This window comes from Lonchura striata, chromosome 8, assembly GCF_050655825.1.
Source record: "Lonchura striata isolate lonStrDom1 chromosome 8, ASM5065582v1, whole genome shotgun sequence".
In the NCBI taxonomy this organism is placed as follows: Eukaryota; Metazoa; Chordata; class Aves; order Passeriformes; family Estrildidae; genus Lonchura; species Lonchura striata.
The window spans coordinates 10,192,776-10,213,580 of NC_140710.1; the positions used below are offsets into that span (position 1 = coordinate 10,192,776).

A 20,805-nucleotide genomic window follows, 5' to 3' on the forward strand; every position below is an offset into this window, starting at 1 on the left:
CCTTCTCTCTCTCCTGAAGACTGCACTTCCAAGTGATACAAGGCCGCTTCCTCACTGGCTCCCTTTCTTGGGGCTGAGACACCAGTTCTGTCAGTGCATTCATGCACCTCATGTGTTTGGATGTCCTCATGGGGACAAAATAAGGCCCCTGCCCTACTGCCAGAGGGCTCTGCCCAGTGCTGCAACTGCATCACCCGTTAACGGGAGCAGCACAGCCAGGTCCCCATGTGCTCCAGGACACACTGCTCCTTTAGATTAGGGACCATCAGCTTTAAGAGGAGCCTTTCCTCTCAGCAAGGCTCTTCACAATGAAAGCAGAACTCAGGCTACACCAGAGACATGCAGATGTCCTTTAATGCTAGGCACACATTTGGTTAGGAGCATCCCCAAGTGCAACTGGGAAGCCCCTGGCATGTCCCTGAGTGAGCTCCAAGGGGCTGTTCAACCCAGTGCTCCTGTCCCACAATTTCCCAAAGGGCAGCTCAGCAAGCCAAGTATGTGCCCTCCTTATCCACAGTCTTGGGGTTTCCTCTGCCATGGTTGCTATTACACACAGTGACCTTCAAGCCTATTTACTTTGTTATGGTCCTGCATTTTGGGGTGTTCTTGCCATAGGAAATAAAAAGGCAACACGCAAGGAGTGGTCCCTTATCACCCCTATGAATGGAAGCTGCTGTTTCTTCCCACAGGGAAAAATCAGGTCATTATCTGAAGGCTAAGTTCCCTGAACTGGGGCAACTGCAGTTGTTTCTGATTATCCCTGAAGGACACTGAACCAGTACAGAGCAGGTAAGAGGGCTGCTGCCATGCAGCTGGAGTCTTCCAGCTCTGCCACTTTTCCACAGAACCCCTTCTCAGCAGGCCCCTGTTTGACAGGCATCAGCCTGTGCAGCTCCTGCATGAGATCCTGCAAAACCAAAAGATTTCTACAGGCTGCACCCAATGGATGTATTTAACACCCCCCACCCAAAAAAACCCAAAAAAACCCAAAAAAACCAACCAACCCCAAAAAACCCCAAAACCAATTGGAAGCATTTTATTTTTAACTGTAGGACTCATGGCTTGAACGTGCAGCCTTGGGATGGGAGCCCCAGCAGCAGAGAAAGCCTCTGGCAGAGCTGTGGATAGAAACTCCAGCTGTAATGGAGCAGTTGCTGAGTAGAGAGGGAATTGGATTTTTGTGAATGCCAGTTTAAATAAGTGGAAGTGTCACTTGATGCTTAAATAAGGAAATGGGAGTTTGATTTTATACCTAGCTGCAGGTGACAGCCCTCAGCATGGCCAGGTGAGATCTGTGCTATCACAGGAGGCACACTGGGATTTTTACCCTGCTCTGGATCCCCCAGTGGCACATGCATCCCATGATAGGAAAAGGGGCTGAGTGATGATAAAAAATTGCCAAAGAGGCTGCAGTCAGGGCTAGAAATGTTCTACTCCTACAGTGCCAGACGTGCTTCCCACATGCTCCCCCTGTCAGTATTTGTGAGACCTCAGTGACCAACAGAGTCAGTTGTGACAAATCTGACCCACAGGGCAGTCACCCACCTCCCCTGAAGAGATGAAATGCAGCAGAATCATAAAACACTGTGGCATGACCTGATCATGCTGAAATCCCCTATTTGCTATGTTCTGTTCGCATCCCCAACTCTTTCTGCCCTGCTGGATTTTCCTTTATCAACCTCTGGTACCCCATGTCCCCACTCAAAGTGGATAACAGATTTCTGGGTGAGGATGTGATGGTCCATATGTGCAGGGCCAAACAGGAGACAGTGGCTGGGGGGAGTTTCATTTCTCTCCCACTGTTTGAAAAAGAGGTGGCTGGAAAAATAAAAAGGAAAATTGGAGGGAAAGGTCATGCATTAGATTGATTTGGGGGGCTCTTTGCTACCATGGCTATAATGACTGTTTAATTATTCCCAGCTCATGTGGCAGTTCAGAAGAGGCTCTGCAGAAGACATGCATTGCTCCAGGGCAAATAACTGACCGGAGATTTATTTCTCACCCGTGGGTTTCCACACACCCCTTCCCAGGCCTCCTGCTGCCCTGAGTGTCAGCAGCAGAGGAAGGCTTTGCCCTCCAGAGTTCCAAACCTCAGCCTCCAAATCCCTATCCTGGAGTCAGGGAATGGGCTGCAGGTACCAAAGGTCTGACGGCAATTTAAGGAGTGTTCATAGCTCTTTTAGGGCACTGCATGAGCAAGGGAAAACATGACCCACACTTTTTTCTCACTTGCTCTGCTACCCTGGAAGTTCTGACCCATGAGAAGTGCTTCTCACCTACAATGGACAGCAGCCTCTGCCTTCCCTGGGGTCTGCCATGGAGGAGAGGAATGGGGCATCTCTAAGCAGGGCAGGCAGCTGCCTGGCTTGTACTGAAGGTCCAGGCTGCTGTCATTGCCACCCTCTAAATGCACAGGAGGAAGCTGGAGGGTCTCCCTTTCCTTTCTGTCCATGATTAATCTGCCACAGTGAGGGGCAGGGACACAAATCAGAGGAGGAATGAAAGAGGATAAATCCATGGTATCAGCAGCACCACATTGGCTAGATAATAAACAGACTCCTCTCCTCATAAATTTCTCTCCATTCCCACACATTTTCCCACCATCAACACTGGCAGACCTGGAGCAGGACTGCTCCTGACCTTTCTGATGTCCTGGCTGGTGGGAAGAGCTGTGGCTTTGCCAGGGAACCTGGGACCCTCCACCTTGGCTGGCATCCTTCACTCCTGCCCAGACTGGGGTGCAGCAGGAGCACCAGGATGGCACAATGGAGCCCCACCCAAGCTCACTGGGGTTTAGAGAATGCATGGGACACCTGAGGTGACTGTGGCAAGGTGATCCATACCAGCATGTGGAGTGGGTGGGAGAAGCACTAGAGACAAAAAGCATGCTTCAATTTACTTGGTAATTTTACTCTCTCAGTGCCCCAGGGCAGCTTGTTCTCACTGCCTCAACCCCACACTGTGTCCTTACTCCTCATTTTAGTAGCAGTGAGCTCACCCACTTCTCCACACCCCACACAGGGATGTGACCCTGTTAGCTGCCTTGTGGTGGCAGGTGGTCCTGGCCTTGCTCGGGGATCACAAGAAGCTGACACTTCCAGGCAAGTTTAATTTAAATCGGACAGGAGTCAAACTGCTGGAGAAACTTCAGGTGACACCATGCAGCTGGAGATGCATCTGTACCTGAAACTGGACACCCCTGACTCCAGGGCTGAGGTTCTGTGCCATGGGTGACATGGGATGCTTTGCTGCTGCTGTGGGGCAGGACTCTCTCCCTGAGGGAATCAGGGCAGAACAGGATGTGAAAACCTGTTCTGTGTCCTTAGAGCAGGTCCCACACACCAGCCTGTCCCTGCAGCCTGGTTTTGCTGGTGAACACTGGCTGGAGGGCAATCATGGAGGACTCACACCCAGGAGGAGTGCTGAGGAGACATCACATGCAATTAACTGCTTGATTGAACACCCTGGGGGATACCAGAGCCCTTTGGGGAAGCCCCGGGAGCACTGGGAGGGCACAGCCAGGGAGAGGTGCTGCAGGAGAGGCACCCATTCCCACCTGCAAAGCACGCTCAGGCACTTAATAGTACCTGTCCCCAGCATCTCCCCGGCCTGGATTTATGCCTCGAGGGGTCACCTCTGGCGAGACTCTAATAACACGACTTTATTAGCTTTCTTGTTCCTTCTTTAAGATACAGTAGCAAGGGGGGAGGAGGGCAGTAGCACCTCGGGAAAGAGCGGGGGTCGTATGGATAGGAGGCAGCTGCCCTCGCAGTTCCCCATCTCAGTGACAAGGGGGAGAGGGAGAAAAATGATGCTCCCTTGAAATTTATCATGCACCCAATTACAATGTTAATTGGCAAGTCCCAGAAATCAATTAATTCGCAAATTTTTTTCAATTAAAAATTAAGATAAATCATAAAACGTTATTAAGCAAAGGCCAAACTCCATGAACTTTTTTTTTTTTTTGTCAGCATCTGGGTTTTTTTAAAATTTAAATAAAAAAAAGAGCTGTGTTGCCAAAGCCCGATGCCCTTGAGTGCCTTTGCTGAAGCACAGGGGGCTGTCATCAGCAGGACTGGGCTGAAGACAGATAAAAAAATATCGACCAGTCGGACACACTGCTTCTGCTTTATTGATCAGGCGGGAATTTAACTTGCTGTGCATATCCACCGTGTCAGCAAGGGCCACGGGCGAAATTAAAAGTACTTGGCTTGGAGATGTCGCCTTGATACCGGGGGGTGGGGAGAGATGGAGGGAGGGGGAAGAAGAGGGGGAGAAAGGGAAGAAAAGAAAAGAAGGTGGAAAAAGAAGAGGGAAAAGAAAGAAAGACAGAGGGAAAAGTTGAGGAGCAGGAGGTTGCAATGCCTGCTTGCAATCTCACTTGTTGGTCAGGGCTCCTTCCTCTCTCTGGAGAACCCACAGGTGTCTACTGCCTGCAAGGAAGGGAACCATGTATTCCAACAGAGCCCTGGAAAAAACCCTGCTCACCCCAAACCATTTCTAACCTCTCTCATTGAGAGGCTGGGGGACCTGCAGCATTTGCTGCAGAAAAAGTCTGGGGAAGTACCTGGTCATCAAGTTAAAGTCCCCAGGCATAAATCAAGGAGAAGTGAGATGAGAGCCATGACCCTGATGTGACACATGACAACAGAGCTAATTCGGGTTTTACACACCCTATTTATCCTGCTGGGCCTGGCAGCACAGCCACTCGCCCTTCCCCAGCAGCTGCCCACGCTGGCCCTGGGAAGGTCCTCCAAAGGTCCTTTGGGAGAACACAGCGCTTGGCAGATCCCACAGAAATGAAGCCAACACTTTCCTGGGGCAGAGCAAGGAAAGGAGCAGCTGTATTTAAACAGGGGGTTCCCTGAGCAGGAGAGGGGTGTGAGCCACATCTCATAACCTGCTCTGCGCCCTTATTGTGACCAGGAGCAACAGACCAGCCCCTGTCATTTGGGCACAAGGGACCACAGGGATGATGTGCTTGCCAACTTGTCAATTAGCAGGAGTTTCCAGTGCAGACTCTGAGGGGCTAGCATGAGATGACTTTAACCAGAAAGACCATGAAACACTGGGAAAGCAACCTGTAAAAGATGTGAAAAGCAGGATGCATTTCTGTAGGTCTGGAGACATCTCTCAAGAACAGTCAGCTTGCCTTGTGACCAGTTAATCTCCCAAGGTCCCACAGCCTTTGTGTTTCAGCTATCTTGCCAGTTTCCTCCTTATTTCTTATCCCACTTGGCCCAGAGCTGCCTCTATCCCCTGAGAAGAGCTACTGTTGTGCCTCTCTACATAAAGAAACCTGGAGCTGAAGCTCCTCACAGCAGGGTGAGGATGCTCTGTGCAGTGCCAGGAACTGAGGGAGCACTTTCTGCTCTACTCTGACTGCAAAAGAAGAGACGATTAAGAACAGTCAGAGGAAAAGAGTATGTGTGCAAACAAGCAAGAGAAAGCTTCAGATGGAACCCAAAGGAAGATTTGAGCCTGGGCAGAGGTGCACTGAATACTGCTACAGGAGCTGGAGCACCATAGTCCTGGGGTTGGCTCTTATCCTCTGACATGAATCAAAGCTGGCTATAAAAGTCAAGCTAAATCCCCCATTTGGGCACTTCACCCACTTTGACACAGGCATTCCCACTGCATCTTACTCTGCCCTCCTTTGCCTGACACTATTTGGTTCTTTGTGACAGCATCTTTGAGGTCACAGAAAACAGCCTGCAGCACTTTCTATTTGCACCAAGGTGCGAGACCCCGGTGCCCTCTGTGCCCCAGGAAATGCTTCGTAATCACAGAAGCAGAAGAGAAATTATTCCTGGACACACAGAAAGGTTATTAGGGGAAATCAGTAGCTCCTGAGATGCTGGATGTGCAGGGATGTGTCCCAGCAGAATGGCAAGGAGCAATGAGAGCTGCTGGCCTGGGCTGGTAGCAGCCAACAGGTGGGCACGGGCTTTGAAATACAAACATGCTCAGAATAAGTACTGATTGCAAAGGAAAAAAGAAAGAAAAGTGAATGAGAGGAGAGTTTGCACAGCCATGGGGCAGTTTGAGAACACCTTCACTGCTCCACCCTCTGGACCACTCCCCAGCCATTTTGGGGAGGTGAAATCCTAGCTCTGAAGCATAGGCTTGCTGCTGCTAATGCAGGGGAGAATCTGGCAGCTTTCACACAGCAAAATAAAAACACCCCCCACCAAATATTTTTTTTAAAGGAGCATTGCATATTCAAGAACAGACTGTTATGCTATTAAAACCACTGCATCCAAAGGCACATTCCCAACCTTCAAACTGCTGAACTCAGCAACTGTAATATTTGTGATGTGACTTCCTACAATTTTTTAAATGGCCAATAAATGTCTCTTCCCCAAACTCTAGAAAGAATCATTGTGTAGCATCAGCTGAGGCTGTCTCTACAGCTCTTACTTCCTCCTTTACTTCTGTCCTCAAATTAATCTTTCTTTCCACCCCAAACCAGAGCCCGAAACCTGCCCTTCTCCACCCAGCCTCCCCTCCATCAGCAGTGCTCTGTGGTCACTGCCTGGGGAAAGCAGGCAGGGATTAAGGGTCCTGCTGCCCACTGCCCCCTCTGCTCACAGTATTTACCTGCAGGGTGACACGCAGCAATGTACACGGGGGGGTGTGTGTGTGGGACCTGAGGGACACCCCTGGGTGCTGCTCCAGAATGCTGTGCCCACCTGCACTGCCTAGGTAGTCCTAGACTGGGGAAATGCAGCTGCAGCCAGAGTACCAGCTGAAGCTTGGAGCTGAGGCCACTGACAGCTCCAGAGTCTCACATCTCAGTGTGCTTCATTGTGAGCCTTTAACATGGATGAGGTGTAAAACTCACTGTGAATATATATTGAGTGAGGATAGGAGACTCACATCTAGATCAGCTTCATGCACACAAACCAGGAATATTCATGTATTCTGTGTTGACCAGCCTGGCTGAGGCACAGGGCATAGACGCATACAAAGGGTCACTGTTATTATTTCTTATTTTTACCTTGGGTGTCACTTAGCTGCTCAGGTGGGCACCTTTTGCTCTCTGACTGTACAGGCAGAGCAAGGAGAGCATCCCTTCTGCCCTGCATCATGGGGCCACCCCTCACCCGCCTCCCACTCTCTGCTGCTTTGAGCCTGTGCTCTGCAAAGGTGAGCTCCAAGGCAATTTCTCTTTAGAGGAGGAATACCAACAGTCTTGCCTGGCAAGAGTTAAACCCCATAAAACCAAGGCTTGTAGTTTTGTTTTCTTTCAATTTATACCCTTCACTTAAAGGGGGGGGCAGGTGGGGAGGGAAAGAGGGGGAGAAAAAAGAAAGCCAGGTGACATATTCTAAGAGGGAGCACCGAAAACGTGTTAAGCACTTCAAAATCTCATATATTCAATCGGCCTCTGGCAAGACATCTGCCTAATGTTAGCGCTTAAATATCCTTTTCCATTTTACATGCATTCAAGTCTCATTTGAGCGAAATGAAACGGTATTATTAAAGGGAGATTTTGCACAAATGGCCTGAATTTGACATGTCAAGTTCAATGAGGCTGTTACATATGTAACACCAAAAAGGGCTCGGAGGCTGCCGGCTCTTGAAACAGCGCCAGTGGCTCAGAAATGAAATTTGCATTCAGAGAGCCCTGCTTCGCTGTGTGGAGCAGTGCACAAGGCTCGGTTGGACCCACACAGCATGGAGGAACTGTGGGGTGAGCACAAGCAGCTCTCTCCCTATGCTTTGGGAGACTGGACACACCAAGAAAGCAGCAGAGCTAGAAACTCAGATACCTCATTCCCACTCAAGATTGTTTTTCAAGGGAAAGCTGGACCATGCACCAGGGTTGGATCCCCCTGAGTGATGTTCATTACTGGTCTAACAGCTGGTTTTTGTCCCTGGTACATGCACAGGACTCCTGAGGCATGGGTGGGTGCTGCCCTGTTGCCTGCATAGCTCCTCCTGCCCCACTGCATGATGCTCGAGCTGGGTTGACCTTGAGATGTCCCTGTCCTGAGGCCAGGATGGTCACACCAGTACTGCCCATGGAGGTAAAAAGCACTGTCCCTGTCTCTAGGGGATAGCAAACCCCATACCCACCAGCCGAGAAAGGGGTTTTTTGGAGTGGGTGAGTTGCTTGTGGTGGTTTGGGACCATACGTAGCATCATCCAGGTGGTGCCTACAGCTTCCTTGTATCTCAGCCCCAAGAAGCTCCTGGAGAAATCCCTTTTCCAGAGTTGATCCAGTGCCCACCAAGCCTCCAGTGCTGTGGAGCTCAGTGGGCAGGAGGGGATCTGACTTCCTAACCCCAAGCACAGGAAATCTATGATTTTGTTGCAAATCATTAAGGTTTATTAAAACTTAACACCACAAGCCATGATTGGCTGCATCCTCTTTAAATTAGGAAAAAAAAAAGCCCTTGGAAAGCAGCCCCCTGGTTTGCTTCTCCCCATCAGACTGATAAGTAACAGCTGCTCGGCCATTTCGGTAACAAGTCAGTATTGGCAGGGAGCGGCCAGGGCTGCCAGTGCCCGTCGCGTTTATAGGCCCACATTTTATTTTTATGTTTATTGGGTTATTTGAGATCATTATTAGTTTCTCTCTTCTCTTGTTGATGTGTTCTTGCTCCTGGCTTCTCCAGGCAGGAAAGGTGGGGGAATGGGAAACGGAGCTACCCACTATAGTGAGCTGCCTGCTGGGGCTGAGCCGTGCAGGGGACTTCAACCCCCTCAGACCCCACTGCCTGCTAATCCTGCCCAGGATTCCTGCCCTTCCTGCCTGCTGCTGCTGCTGGTCCCTGCCTTGGTTTCCTCTGGGACTGGGAGAGCCCATCCCTATGTGGAGCTGCTGTGTTACAGATTAGCCTCCATCGCCTGAATCCATCGCCTAGATTGAACGTTATCTATCACACTACGGAGGGAGTCGTTATTTAATAATTAATAAAGACCTCTGATTCTTCCTCGCTGCCTGCGTGGCCGAGTGGAGCAGGCCAGGGAAGCGAGGGCAAGCCAGGGAGAGCTGTCTTCTCTCTAACTGCTGCTGTTATTTAAAGGAATAATGCCATTCTTTTTCATTTGTCAGCTGGCCCACAATGGCCCTTGTCATGCTTTATGATTTAGGGTTTCCTTTCCTTTCCCATTAAACGCCACCTTCCCATCACCACTTTGCGCCAGCCAGCCTCTGCTCCTGGCTTGCAGTTTCAGTTTCACTCTGATATTGGCCCAACTTCTTTGATGGGCTCCTCTGAGCACTAATTGCTTCTGTTCATTTAAACCTGTTCACTAATTTGCAGTGGCCCTTTATTAAGTTGGATGTGGCCCAAATTACACCATAAATTACTCTTGCAAGGGGACTGGGTGTTGCAGGGGATAAATGGGCTGCCTGTTCCCTGCTTTCCCCCTTCCCTGTCTTCCTGTGCAACACACGGGGAACGTGGGTCTCAGCCTGAGGGTGCAGGTGCCGAATTTGGGATATCTCAACCCAGATCCATTCTGGGAGGTCTCTGTTTCTCTAACTAAAGCTCTCTCCTGCTCCCTCCATCTGCAACGTCTATCGCTGAATCCAAGAAGATCCAAGCCAAGCAGGGATGGATTCTGCATCCTCCACACTGTGCACAGCCACGTGCACCCCTCACCCCTCACCCTGGTGTGCACACACAAATACACACTGACACACATGCTGTCCCTCCTCTCCTACCACCTGGTGATGTAACTTTGCTTCTAGTAGGCAGTTTGATTCCTTTCCTCACCTTTTAATGACCGGAGAATTCATTAATAATTGAAATTAATAATTGAAATAAACATGCTCTTTCCCAAGGCTGCTGACTTTTATTAAGGCAGGGGCAGGGATTTGCCAACCCTTGGCTGCAACCATTTCCTAAATAACTGCTAGCAGTTAAAAGGCAATTTTTTTTTTTTAATAGGTGACTTTTTTTGCACTGAGGGTAGCAGAAGGGAGCTGAAGAGAGCTGAGGAGCAGTGTGCACCAATGCTGCAGGTTTCTCCATAAGGGGATGTCAGCAACATGAGAACTGCTCACTGAACACACGTTCCCAGGGAAAGGGATGTCTGTGACCTCTGGGAGAAATTTCTGCCTGACTTTGCCATTGCAGTGAACTCCAGGGAAATGTTTCTGCCCCATTGGCTAGCACTAGATCCCCCACATCTTGTAGCTGTGGGTACCACCATCTTCTCTGCCCCATGCAGGTGCCCCAGCTGGGTGACCAGGGATACCGACAGATCCCAGGGAGCTGCTTACCTGATGTTCAGCTGCGTAAGCTTCTCCAGTTCCTGCTCCATGTGCTCCTGCAACTCCCCGGGGCGAAGAAGGACCTGACAGATGGGGCAGATCGGAGCCTGGCTGTCAAACAAAGTTGCCTTCTTTTTGCCTGTGAGAAGGAAAAGAAGGGAAAAAGCTTAAGCTCAGATCAGCTGCCATCAGCATCATCTGTGCTCTGCTTTGGTTCCTGTCCTAGGACAGGACTGAAATACAGAGAATTTCTCATGGCATAGCCGTAATTCTCTCCCCATCGTACAGTCCCTGGGGCAGGGACTGGCTCTCATCTGCAGTGGCACAGCAACTGACATGAGAGCATCCCAAGCCTGGCTGCGGGCCCTCCAGTCTTACAGCGAGAGCAGCAACAGCCGCATTCTGGAAGTGACCCTGTGCAAACCCAGCTTCCCATTTGAGGTCCAGGTGATGTGACCTGGAATAGATGGATGACTTAACACTGCTCACTGTTCCTATTAACTCACTATAAACAGCCATCTTCGTCCTCCTTGACAGTCCTGAAGTTGGGTGGGTCAAGATGATCCTCCCTATGAAGGGCAGAGTAAATCTCCGTGGGCACACAATGTTGCAAAGCAGAGGAAAGCCCATGGTGTGAGGCTGTGGATGTATAAGGGAGCAGGTCTGGATGCTCACCCAGGATTGCTCACCCTTTCCCAGGGCTGGGCTGGGGCCCCTTGTTCCCCTGCACCACCAGCAGCTCCAGACCCCACAGCTGCCAGAGTTCTGGGCCCCTGGGGCTGTATCACCCCAGGGTGAGATCTGGGACTGCCTGTGTACCCTAATCCCTATCTGGGTTGAGTCTCTGGGGCAGATCTGCAAGCGACACATTTCCTCACACTCTCCTTACTCTCAATCCTGTCTTCTACTTCCCTGCCCAGCCACATCTCCCTGGTTCACTCCCTGATCTGAAGCCAATTTCTTCCAGCTCAGAAACTTTATTGCCCCCTCTGTAAGGAATATACAGCGTCTATTTAACATAAAATAAAACTCTAAAGCAAACAATGAAGTTCCCATAAAAGAGGGAAGCCTGCGGGTCCCCAGGCCCCCTCTCCCAGCTGTACTAGCAGCTCTGCTCATGAGAGGGCGTGCGGAGCCTGGCTCAGATGGCTCTGGCAGGGAGAAACGTGCTTTATAGCTGCCTGTTGTCATCCAACATGAACCCTACTGCTAGATTATTTATTTATGTATTAGACATGGATCAAATTGGTTAAATCCGAGTGAGAGGCAGTAATGCACAATAAAGCAGCCGGTGCTGGATACGAAGGGGCTGCATGCAATGTGGCCTTCCAATCAGGAGCCAAAAGGTGCCATTTTATGGTTCCTAATGATGGTGGAGCCCAGTTAAATGAATCCCCATTAAAGGAATAGATCCTCTCCAAGGATAAAATGTTGGTGTGAGCAGCTTTGCTGGGTCCCTGCTTCTCCCTTTATAACTGCCTGGCACAAGCATTTAACAAGAGAAAGGGTCTGAAGTAAGTTTGAGAGTCACCTTGGCTTATCTTTGCCCTTCAGCAGGACAAAGTATATGTGCCTGTGGAAGCTGGGCTATCACTGGGATATTACTTGCCCTTTCCTTCAGTATCTCTATAGGAGATGGAAGAAACTGAGGCATAAAGGGCAAGTTGGGGCAGGCCAGTGCTAGAGTGCATTCCCTACCTTCCCAACTTCCCTTTCCACTGGGAACTCTCCCATTTGCAGAGCCAGGAGGAAAACCTGACTGGTCTCTCCTCTGGACTTGGGTCACTCCTAGAGGTTTCCAAGCAGATCCCAGGTGCCTCAGGCCCTCATTCCCACCACCCTTTTGCCAGGGAGGATACAGTTTTTTGTCAGCATGCAGCCCATGCAACTTGGAACATCTTCCTCTCTCCTCCTTCCCTCATGTTTAAATAATGCCCAGAATGCAGCCCAAACCCAAACACCCAGCTCCTGCTGACCTGTGCGGGAAAGGTCGGCATTTCAGTAATTTCATCTTCCTCTTGGAACTTTTCCACTTTTGTCTAGTGGGGGCCCAAAATAGCCCAGGAGCGTCCCCGACCACCTGCTATTTATAACCCTAACTTCACAGCAAAACAATGGAGCTGTCTGAGTCTCCCTCCCAAAATAAACAGGCAACCTTTGAGCGGACGGGAAATCCTGCTGGATCCCTGCTGTGGGGTGTACAGATGGATGGGTAAACAGGCTGCCCTCTGCCCTACTGTGCTGCACCCCCACTCCTGGCCCAGGCCACTGCTGTGGGGCCCCGAGCCCCCATCGCCATCCACAGCTTTGGCTGCTGGGGCTGGGATGCTCTCAGCAGAGCCAAAGGGTGGAACAGAGGTTGAGCATCCCCGTGTCTCTGCTCTACAGGGAGGCCAGAGATGTTCCTTTGCTGGAGGAGGTGATGGGCAGTCCCGGCCCACAGAACTGGGATTGGCAGCCTTAGGTCAGGATGCTGGGGACCAGCTGGTACACCAGGCTGGTGGGATGTTTAAGCTCCTGCACATCCAAGCCCTCGCACCCTGCTTCTTCTCTGGTACTCTTCCATGGGGTGCAAATTCCTAAGCAGAGTCGACTTTGGATTTCAATGACTGGGGCAACCAGGAGGGGTCTCAGGCTGTGGGAAGAAGCCTTGCTGTCTTCCATGGCTTCTCCCAACCCCAGCCCAGGCCAGCAGGAGGAATGAGCAGCAGTGGCCTTACCCACCAGCTACACCAATGATATGGTGATGAATTTGTGCCAAGGAAGGATGTGACAGCTGTCACTCCACATCCCTATGACAGCTGGGGAAGATCCCCTTGCTCCAGTGAGTGCGGGAGGATGATACAGGGGCTTCCAGAGGGGCAGGAGAACAGGAACCTGGACATACAGCCAAGCCCCTGATGTACAGATTGCAAAGCAGGAGACAGAAGCAGCCCCGGCTCCTGGCCCAGGGGACTGACAGCTGTGCTTTCACAGGAGCAGGGCTAAGTGCAACTGACAGGCAGAAAGGAGGGACCCTCTCCCGTGCCAGGACACCTACGCAAGCCTCCCCAGGTCTGTGGGACCCGCTGCATGCCTGCAGTGCAACAGAGGCTTCTCCTGGAATGCGTCTCCCCAAATCAGCAGCATCCACATCGGCAGCATGCCCAAAGCCTGGCAGACCCACGCTGTGGTGCCTTGCTCCAGGCACCTCCGTGGTGTGGGGTGCTGGGTTGTGAGGAGAGGGAGGGGATGGGCACAGCAAGTGCTCAGGCTTTGTTTGTGAATGCCAGGATGGAGAAAGATGCATGCATCCCACCTCTCCTCTCCAGAGCAGGGACATCCTGATATCCAGGAGCAAACAAAGGATGCTACATCATGTGTGTGGCTGGACCGTGCTGGGGTGTAAGTGCTTACCCTTCTGGATGGAGTAGAGGGCATTGATTTGCTCAGGGCAAAACAAAGGGCCCATATCCCTGAGCGGGAAGGACCTACGCCTGCTCCCTGTTTATCCTTCCCTGCCCTGTGCCAAACCCGCTCCTGGGAGACACTGAATGGCTCTTTTCAGGCTTTTGTTTTTTGGCAGCTGTGTTTTTGTTTTCTTTGCCCCTCTCTCTCCCCTTCACTCTCTGGTTACTCGGTAGGCTCGGCTCCAGTGTTTACCCTCCGTGGCTCTGCCGTGCTTCCCTTGCCGCCGACCCCCCGCTCGCCAGTGCCAGAGAGATGAAAAGGCAGAGCTTTGGTGCTCCCGCTGTTTGCACGGTCTCCTGGGCTCCACGGAAATGTTTAACTCCAAGTGTTGAAACTGAATATTTCCTGCCCTGAAAGCAGAGTGCTCAATATGCAGATGCACCCCTGTGTGGAGGAATTTCTCCACAGACTCTTTCAGAGGGCATCTGCAAATGGATCCCAGTCCGGGTAGGGACTGGACCAAACCCTCCCTATCCCACTGGGGATAGAGGGCTGGATCCTTCATTCAGTGACACTGATATGGATCCAAGATAATTCCTTTGGGAAAGCTCTGATTCACTGCAAAGCAGCCAGTAATGGGACCTGGGCTCCAGGCTGGGAGCTGGGCTCAGGTTCTGGGGACACAAGCATGATATGGAATAGGCATGGAGCCATGAAGTCACCCCTGCTCCTGGCCTGCACCTGTGCCCTGACAGCACTGCAGGGTGGGGGGAGTGTGTCACTTGGAAGGCAGAACTTTCCCTCACAAGCAGAATGTGAGCTACTGTTTTGGAGACCATTTAAGTAAGAAAACCAAGGAACCCAGCCCACCAACGGTGCTGACAGCACAGGGTGTATACAGCCCCTCAGCACTACACAGCACAGATTAAACAATGCTCCCATCACTCAATGAGCAAAGTCTACAAGGCATGAGGGCACCCTCTGCACAGGAGCTCAGTAAGTTGCCAAATGAATGAAATAAATTGTCTATAACTCCACTGCTCATCTGCACTGATGCACAGTCAGATGCCTACCTAGGAACTGCTGCTGTGGGTGGCACAGGCGGTGCCACCTGTGGCTCCCCGTGCTGTCCTTTCTTGTGACCAGCTGAACCTTGCTCCCATGAGGACCAGCTCTGCAGTCCCAACTCCTGATTTCTCCTACCTCAAACTCTTTTCCACTTCTCTGAGTACCAAACCCTCCCTCTTTGAGATGCCTCCCTCCCTCTCACCTTCCTCTTTCTGCTCTCTCCCTCTTACACACTGCATCATTTAAACCCAATCAAAGGCAGTTGATCTGAAACACTTCTGAATAGAAATGACCTCACACTGGGGCCCCACAGCCCCGTGCCCTGCTTTGGGGCCGTGCTGAAACCAGGTGGGTGGTAATGGAAGTGCTGACACAGGCTCCTTGACAGCATCGCCCCTGCCAGCGCCTGTAATAATCCCTCCCGGCTGCTCTGCAACTCGGTTTCCGCGGCGATTATTTTCCATTCGATGATGGGCTTGCTGTTATTTGTGTACTGATAGCAGGTATCTTGTGTGACAAGCCTCCTTTCCTTCCAGCTCAAAAAACAATAATTCAAAGAAAGCCCCATATTAGCTTGGAAATAGCAAAACACTCACTCTTCTCCTGGTGAGCCCATGCCACAACTGATGAGGCTCACAGAGCCCTGGTAGTAAGTGGCAGCCAAGGAGGGGAGATGACAACAGTGGCTCAAGGCAGAGGTGGTTCATGTGTTAGTGCAGAGCACTCCAGAATAACAGTAGAGGTAAAAAATGTATGGTAATAAAGTGAGGGAGCAGGAATAATGTTGATCATTGCTCTCCCATCTCCCTGTTATTTACTGGTGTGGTCCCTGTGCTGTCCCCATGAAGTGGCATCCTGCCTGCTGGGCACTGCCTTGGATGCTGCTGGTTGGTACCAAAAGGTATAGGCATCCAAAAACCTGCAGGTGAGGTCAGGGCACCTTCCATTTCTTCCATCAGGGCCTTCCCACCCCTCAGGCTCCTGCCTGGCTGGGGGACGCAGATTTGAATTTGCTGCCCAGGATGGGGTGCCCTGGATCTGGCCCCTGCTGCAGTTGCTCTGCACAGGCCAGTGGAGATCCAGGTGCCAGAGACAGTGACAGGCAGTGAGGTGACTCCATGTTTGAGTGCTGTGGCTGGGTTCAGTGTCTGGCCATGACTGCATCCACAGCATGACATAACTCTGCAAACAGAGCAGCAAGCACATCCAGACCACTGAGGAATCACCCAGCACTGAGCAGACCTCCCTTGGAGCACATGCCTTTTGGAGGTCTGTGCAAGCAGGAAGGTGGCAGAGGTCTGAACAAATGGCTATTTAGGTAAGAAAATATTTTTGAGGAATCACAGTGCAAAGATGCTTCAGAGCACCAGCATAAACTGGACATGGGTTGTGCTTGGCACGGCACAGAGACAGTCCCGCCTTGAATCCAGCAAAGAGAGGCACAGGGATGACTGACAGCTGGTTTTCTATGCCTAGGATGTATAAAGCACATAGAGACACAGACAGACAGGGGGAGGACCTCTGCAACCCCATGAACAAACTGGGTTTGTTCAAAACTGTACTCAGACTGCTGCATCCCCACCAAGAGCCTGATCCCTGACACTGCTCCCTGCTAAGGTGCCTAGGCTGCCAAGTGCCTCAGAAAATACACCTGCTTCTCCTGAGAGTAAAAACTAGAGAGGGATCTGAGGCAGAAAATCTTGCTAAAATATTGATTTCCCTCCAAAGAAAGAGTTGTTCTTGTAGCTGCCTGTGCAGACAAGCTGGATACTGGAGAGGACTGGTGTAAACTGGTGTGGCGCTGCTGCCATGCAGTTAACCCCAGCTGAGGTTGGTCCCATGAGTCACTCAGTAAAAATGCATGTTTGAACAGCACCCTGGGCTCTTCATAGGCTGTTGCATGTCCCGTTGGGTCCAGCATCATGTTTCTCATTGCGAGTGGCAGCCCGGCAGCAGGAGAGGTGAGGAACCCCTTGTGATCCGACCCTGGCTCTCCATCTATGGAGATCATGGCTGCCCGGTGTGGGGCAGGGGAAGATGGATTGAGCTGGGCAATAATTTAAGAAACAGAGTGAGTCTGTACATCCAATCACTTTACAAATCAGGGGAAAGGGAGAGAGGAGGGAAGGCAGGAGGGGGGGTAGAAGTGAAAAGGCCGCGCAGGGAAATGCATCACAATTACTGTCTCAGCTCTAATGAGGAGCCTGTCATGAGGCTGTCATCCTGCGGAAAGCCACCTACTCAGAAAGATTCAATAAAAAAGTAGCAGAGAGATAAAAAAGAGATATATTTCAGCCCTTGCTAATATTCTTTTCATTTGTCCCAGCACAAAATAAGATACTGCACTTAACCGGCTCGGTTAAAATGAAAAGGGGGGGGGCGGGAAGGGAGCAGCATTGATCAATACCACTAAAAGCCGGGAGACACGGTGATGGAGTGCAATTTTTTTGTCTGTGCTGAAGCATAGCAGAGGCCCGGGCGGGGTAATTTATGATTCGTACGCATGCTGGCTAACTAGAGGCTGACAAGACAATGAATCCCCGATGAGAGGGATGCAGGCTGCCGGGAGAGCTGGAAAGGGAGAGCATGACAGGGACCTGGAAGGGAGAGGGGAAGAGAGGACTGGGACAAGCTGATGGTGCTGCTCCATGTGGGGATGCCGAACTGAGCAGAAACACTTCCCTGGGTTTCACAAGAGGAAAACTGAGAGACACCGAGAGCAAGTGAAGGAAGGTGTTGCACTTTCTCCATCCCTGTCCTCCTCTCTTCAAGCTCAGAGCTGGGCAGTCTGCCCATACAGGCTTCTCACAAGGAAGCACTACAATGCCCAGCCACACCCCTCACTGGGCTGGAAATTAACCGAATGAGGTCAGCAGGGGCCAAAGACAGAGATGATCCCTTCTCTGCTCCAGATTCTCTGATGGGTGCCAATATGAGTCTGGAAAAGCTCACAACCATGGAGTTGGATCTTCTTGCTGCCATCTGTCTTCTACTCTTGGAATGAAACTGGAGTCTCCTTCAACGCACTGGTTCATCTCCCAAACATACAAATCCTGGGGAGCAGCTTGGTCTCCCCAGCATCAGTCAGGGGTCCCTGACTTCAGCGAACATGGCACAGCAGAAACACTGCTGAGGGAATCCTACAGTTCTGTCCTTCCATCCTGGGGGATCTCCTGGGGCATGATGCACCTTGTTCTCCCCATCCTTGGGTTGTCCTCCATCCCATGGGTCTTTTTATACCATGCACCCGAGACTGGCCAGGCTGTGGACAAACCACCCAGAGCCACTGGGACCCTGGGATTGTGCCTGCAGTTCTGCAGACTCCATGGCTCAAGGCCAGTCTTTCCTCAGTGGGACTTGCAAAATGAGGCACTGGGACACAGCACAATTCCCAGCACATAGGCAACGAGGCAGAAGAATCCAGGGCTCTCTCAGTCCTGTGCCATGGCTGGACAGAGTGTGGGGAATAATTCTACCTCTTTACCATTCCTCCTCCTCCTCCTCCTCCTCCGCCACCTGGAATGCCTGGGGCTGTGTACCCAGGATTGTCAGCTGGGCAACATTCACCAATGTCCCTGGCCTCCGGCCCTGTTTGCTGTTACAAGGGCCACTTCTTGTCGCTGGTTGGACAAGTTATCCAGCCTGGAGTTTCTGGTGGCTTGGTGGGAGAGGGTGGAGAGAAGGAGCTGTGTAGCTACATTGCCAAAGTGTGCCTTAACTATCCATGCTCTTCATCAGTTTTGGGGATGGAAAGACCTGGAGCAAAGCACCTTCTTTAAATGCCAAAAAACAATGGCAGTGGGAACTAGAAAAGGTGAGAGGTTCATGGAAACATTCTCGTATCTGGCTGGGAGACTGTCCAAGAGCTGGGGTCTGAGGTTAGGACACATTTGGGGCCTGTTTTGGGCCTTGTTTGCTTAATATGTAGAATAAACAGGGCTACAGTTGAGAGTGGGAGCAACAGCCCTGCAACTGCATGGGTTTCTCCCCACAGACTCATTCCACCATCACATCCAGCTCCCTCTAAAACATGCAGGATGATCCTGCACCAGCTGCTCAGCTGTCTCAGCATCACCTGCCTCCTCCTTTGAGTTCTCAGCAAAGGACCTGATTGCATCCTGAGAGAAAGGATCAGCCTGGAAATGAACCTTAGCCTTCACCACTGCCAGTAGGCTGGGGCATGCTGAGGGTCCCCCCACAGCCAGGGAGGTACACCAAGAGGGGCTCCAGCCCTTCTGGGCTCTGCAGAAGACACTTGCAAGCAGCAATGCTGCTCCAATGCCCTTGACTTGTAGGGCAGTCTGTTAAGTTGGTGATATACTGATACACCTATAATTCGAAGGGGTGATGTGGTAGAGTCTTTCCTTACCTCCCACCTACTCCCTCCCTGCCAGATTCCAGCTCCTCTCCTCTCCTCTCCTCCCTTGGGGATGTGTGGGGGACATATCGAAAACACAGATATTGAACTGTCAAAACTATTTCCTACAAGAAAATAGATTCATCAGCTTGCAGCACACAGGGTCATTGCCACATTTTCCCCTCGCGCCAGCACCTGCACATGCCGGCGCATACCCAATGCCTCTTCGCAGCACCGGCACTTTAGCTTGTAGCTCAGGGCCCTTAAGTGACTTTGAGAAATGGATAATCGATTATAATTCCACGGGCCTCTCTGCAGATTTATCCGGAGAATGTATAAAAGCCAGGGATTGGGAGAAGCGGGTCCTTCTGGCCAACACGTCAATTGCCTGTGCTTTTCGTGCCCGGCTCGGAAAATCACATCCCGAGCACGACTCTGTTTAATCCATCAGTACACAATCAATGCACTCTGTAATCAACTCTTGATCACTTAATTTTACACATGTTGGCTGAATCCCTTTGTTTAATCACTAGATCAGGCCGCCTTGTTGCACTGCCCCCTCCCTGCTTAACCCTCCCTGACCCTCATCCCCTGTTGTCGGCACTACCAAATGCAGCCCAGAGCCTTCATTTCACCTTGAGGAAGAGCTCCCATGAATTTAGAGAGTCATGAGATGGCAGAGAGGGAAACAGAAGGAGTGAAAAACAACACTGGAGAGAGAGAAAATGTTTTCCTTTCTGTGTCTTCACAGAGCTCGTGCTGGCCTTTTCAATCCATGTTACAGTGACCACTGCTGGGGCTTAAAGAGGGGCTGGATGTTGGGGTACATGCACTGAAGCCCTGTAACACCCCAGGGAGAATGAGCACATTGGGATGCCACTGGGAAGATGTACCAGCAAACGATGGGCACTCATCACCCAGTTGCATCTGTTCCCCTCAGCGTCCTCCCCACCCCCTGATTATTTTGACTGTTTTAGCAGCCAGTGCCATTATGAGCAACAGTGCTTGATCTTTCCCTCCCAGAGACATCCCTAGGAGCATCACTCCCATCTCACCAGGGTTCATCTCCCTTTTTATGGCAAGAGCATGACCCTTGGGTTGCGAATGCATGTAAACACAGCTATTTGGCATTTTTAGCATGATTTGTGTCACTAGCCTGATGCCATCTCACCCTTCGCATGTATTCTGCCGGCATGCCAGGGTCAGTGTCCGGGGGATGCTCATGGGTGGAAATGTCTGATGGCCTGACAGTGAAATGCACTGGGATTTTGCAAGAAGATTTTGTTGCACTTTAATTGTGTGATGAAAGCCTGGAGCTCAGAGACAGGGGGACCACATACTTGCTATCCAAATGTGGACCATTTTGACTGGACACATAGGTCACACAGCACGTTCCTCCTACCCGAGCAGCACAGCGGTCATTCCCAACCCAGTTAAATCTTCCTTTTTAAAGAGGCCTTGGTGCTGCCTCTGATTTGGCACATGGAGTGACTGCTGCTCATTCCTGCAAGAATAAATGATGGGATATGCTTGAACAAAAGGGATCTGGAAGCACAATTGCCAGGGGAACGTGCAAATGTTAGCATTGCACAGGAAACTCGCACAAAACTCTGTGTTGACACCAAGAGGCCAGTTATAGGACAAAGCAGGCACGGATGTGTAAAGAGAATTCCAGTTGCTATCCTATAGCAAATAGTCTTCAAAGAGCCCCTGGAGCTTTTGGCTTCTCAGCATGGAAAGAGGAGCTTGTGCAAGATGA

General features: G+C 51.1%; 1 protein-coding gene across 10 annotated transcripts in view; it reads right to left on the bottom strand.

The window, feature by feature from the left end:
• The window catches only part of RNF220 (ring finger protein 220), a 219,588-nt gene that overhangs the window by 71,630 nt on the left and 127,153 nt on the right, over window positions 1-20,805 (bottom strand). For all 10 annotated transcript variants that reach the window (XM_085586306.1, XM_085586304.1, XM_085586303.1 and 7 more), the window contains one exon: window positions 10,241-10,370. In XM_085586306.1, coding sequence (XP_085442432.1) covers window positions 10,241-10,370 — 130 coding nt within the window. The remainder of the gene's footprint in view (window positions 1-10,240; window positions 10,371-20,805) is intronic.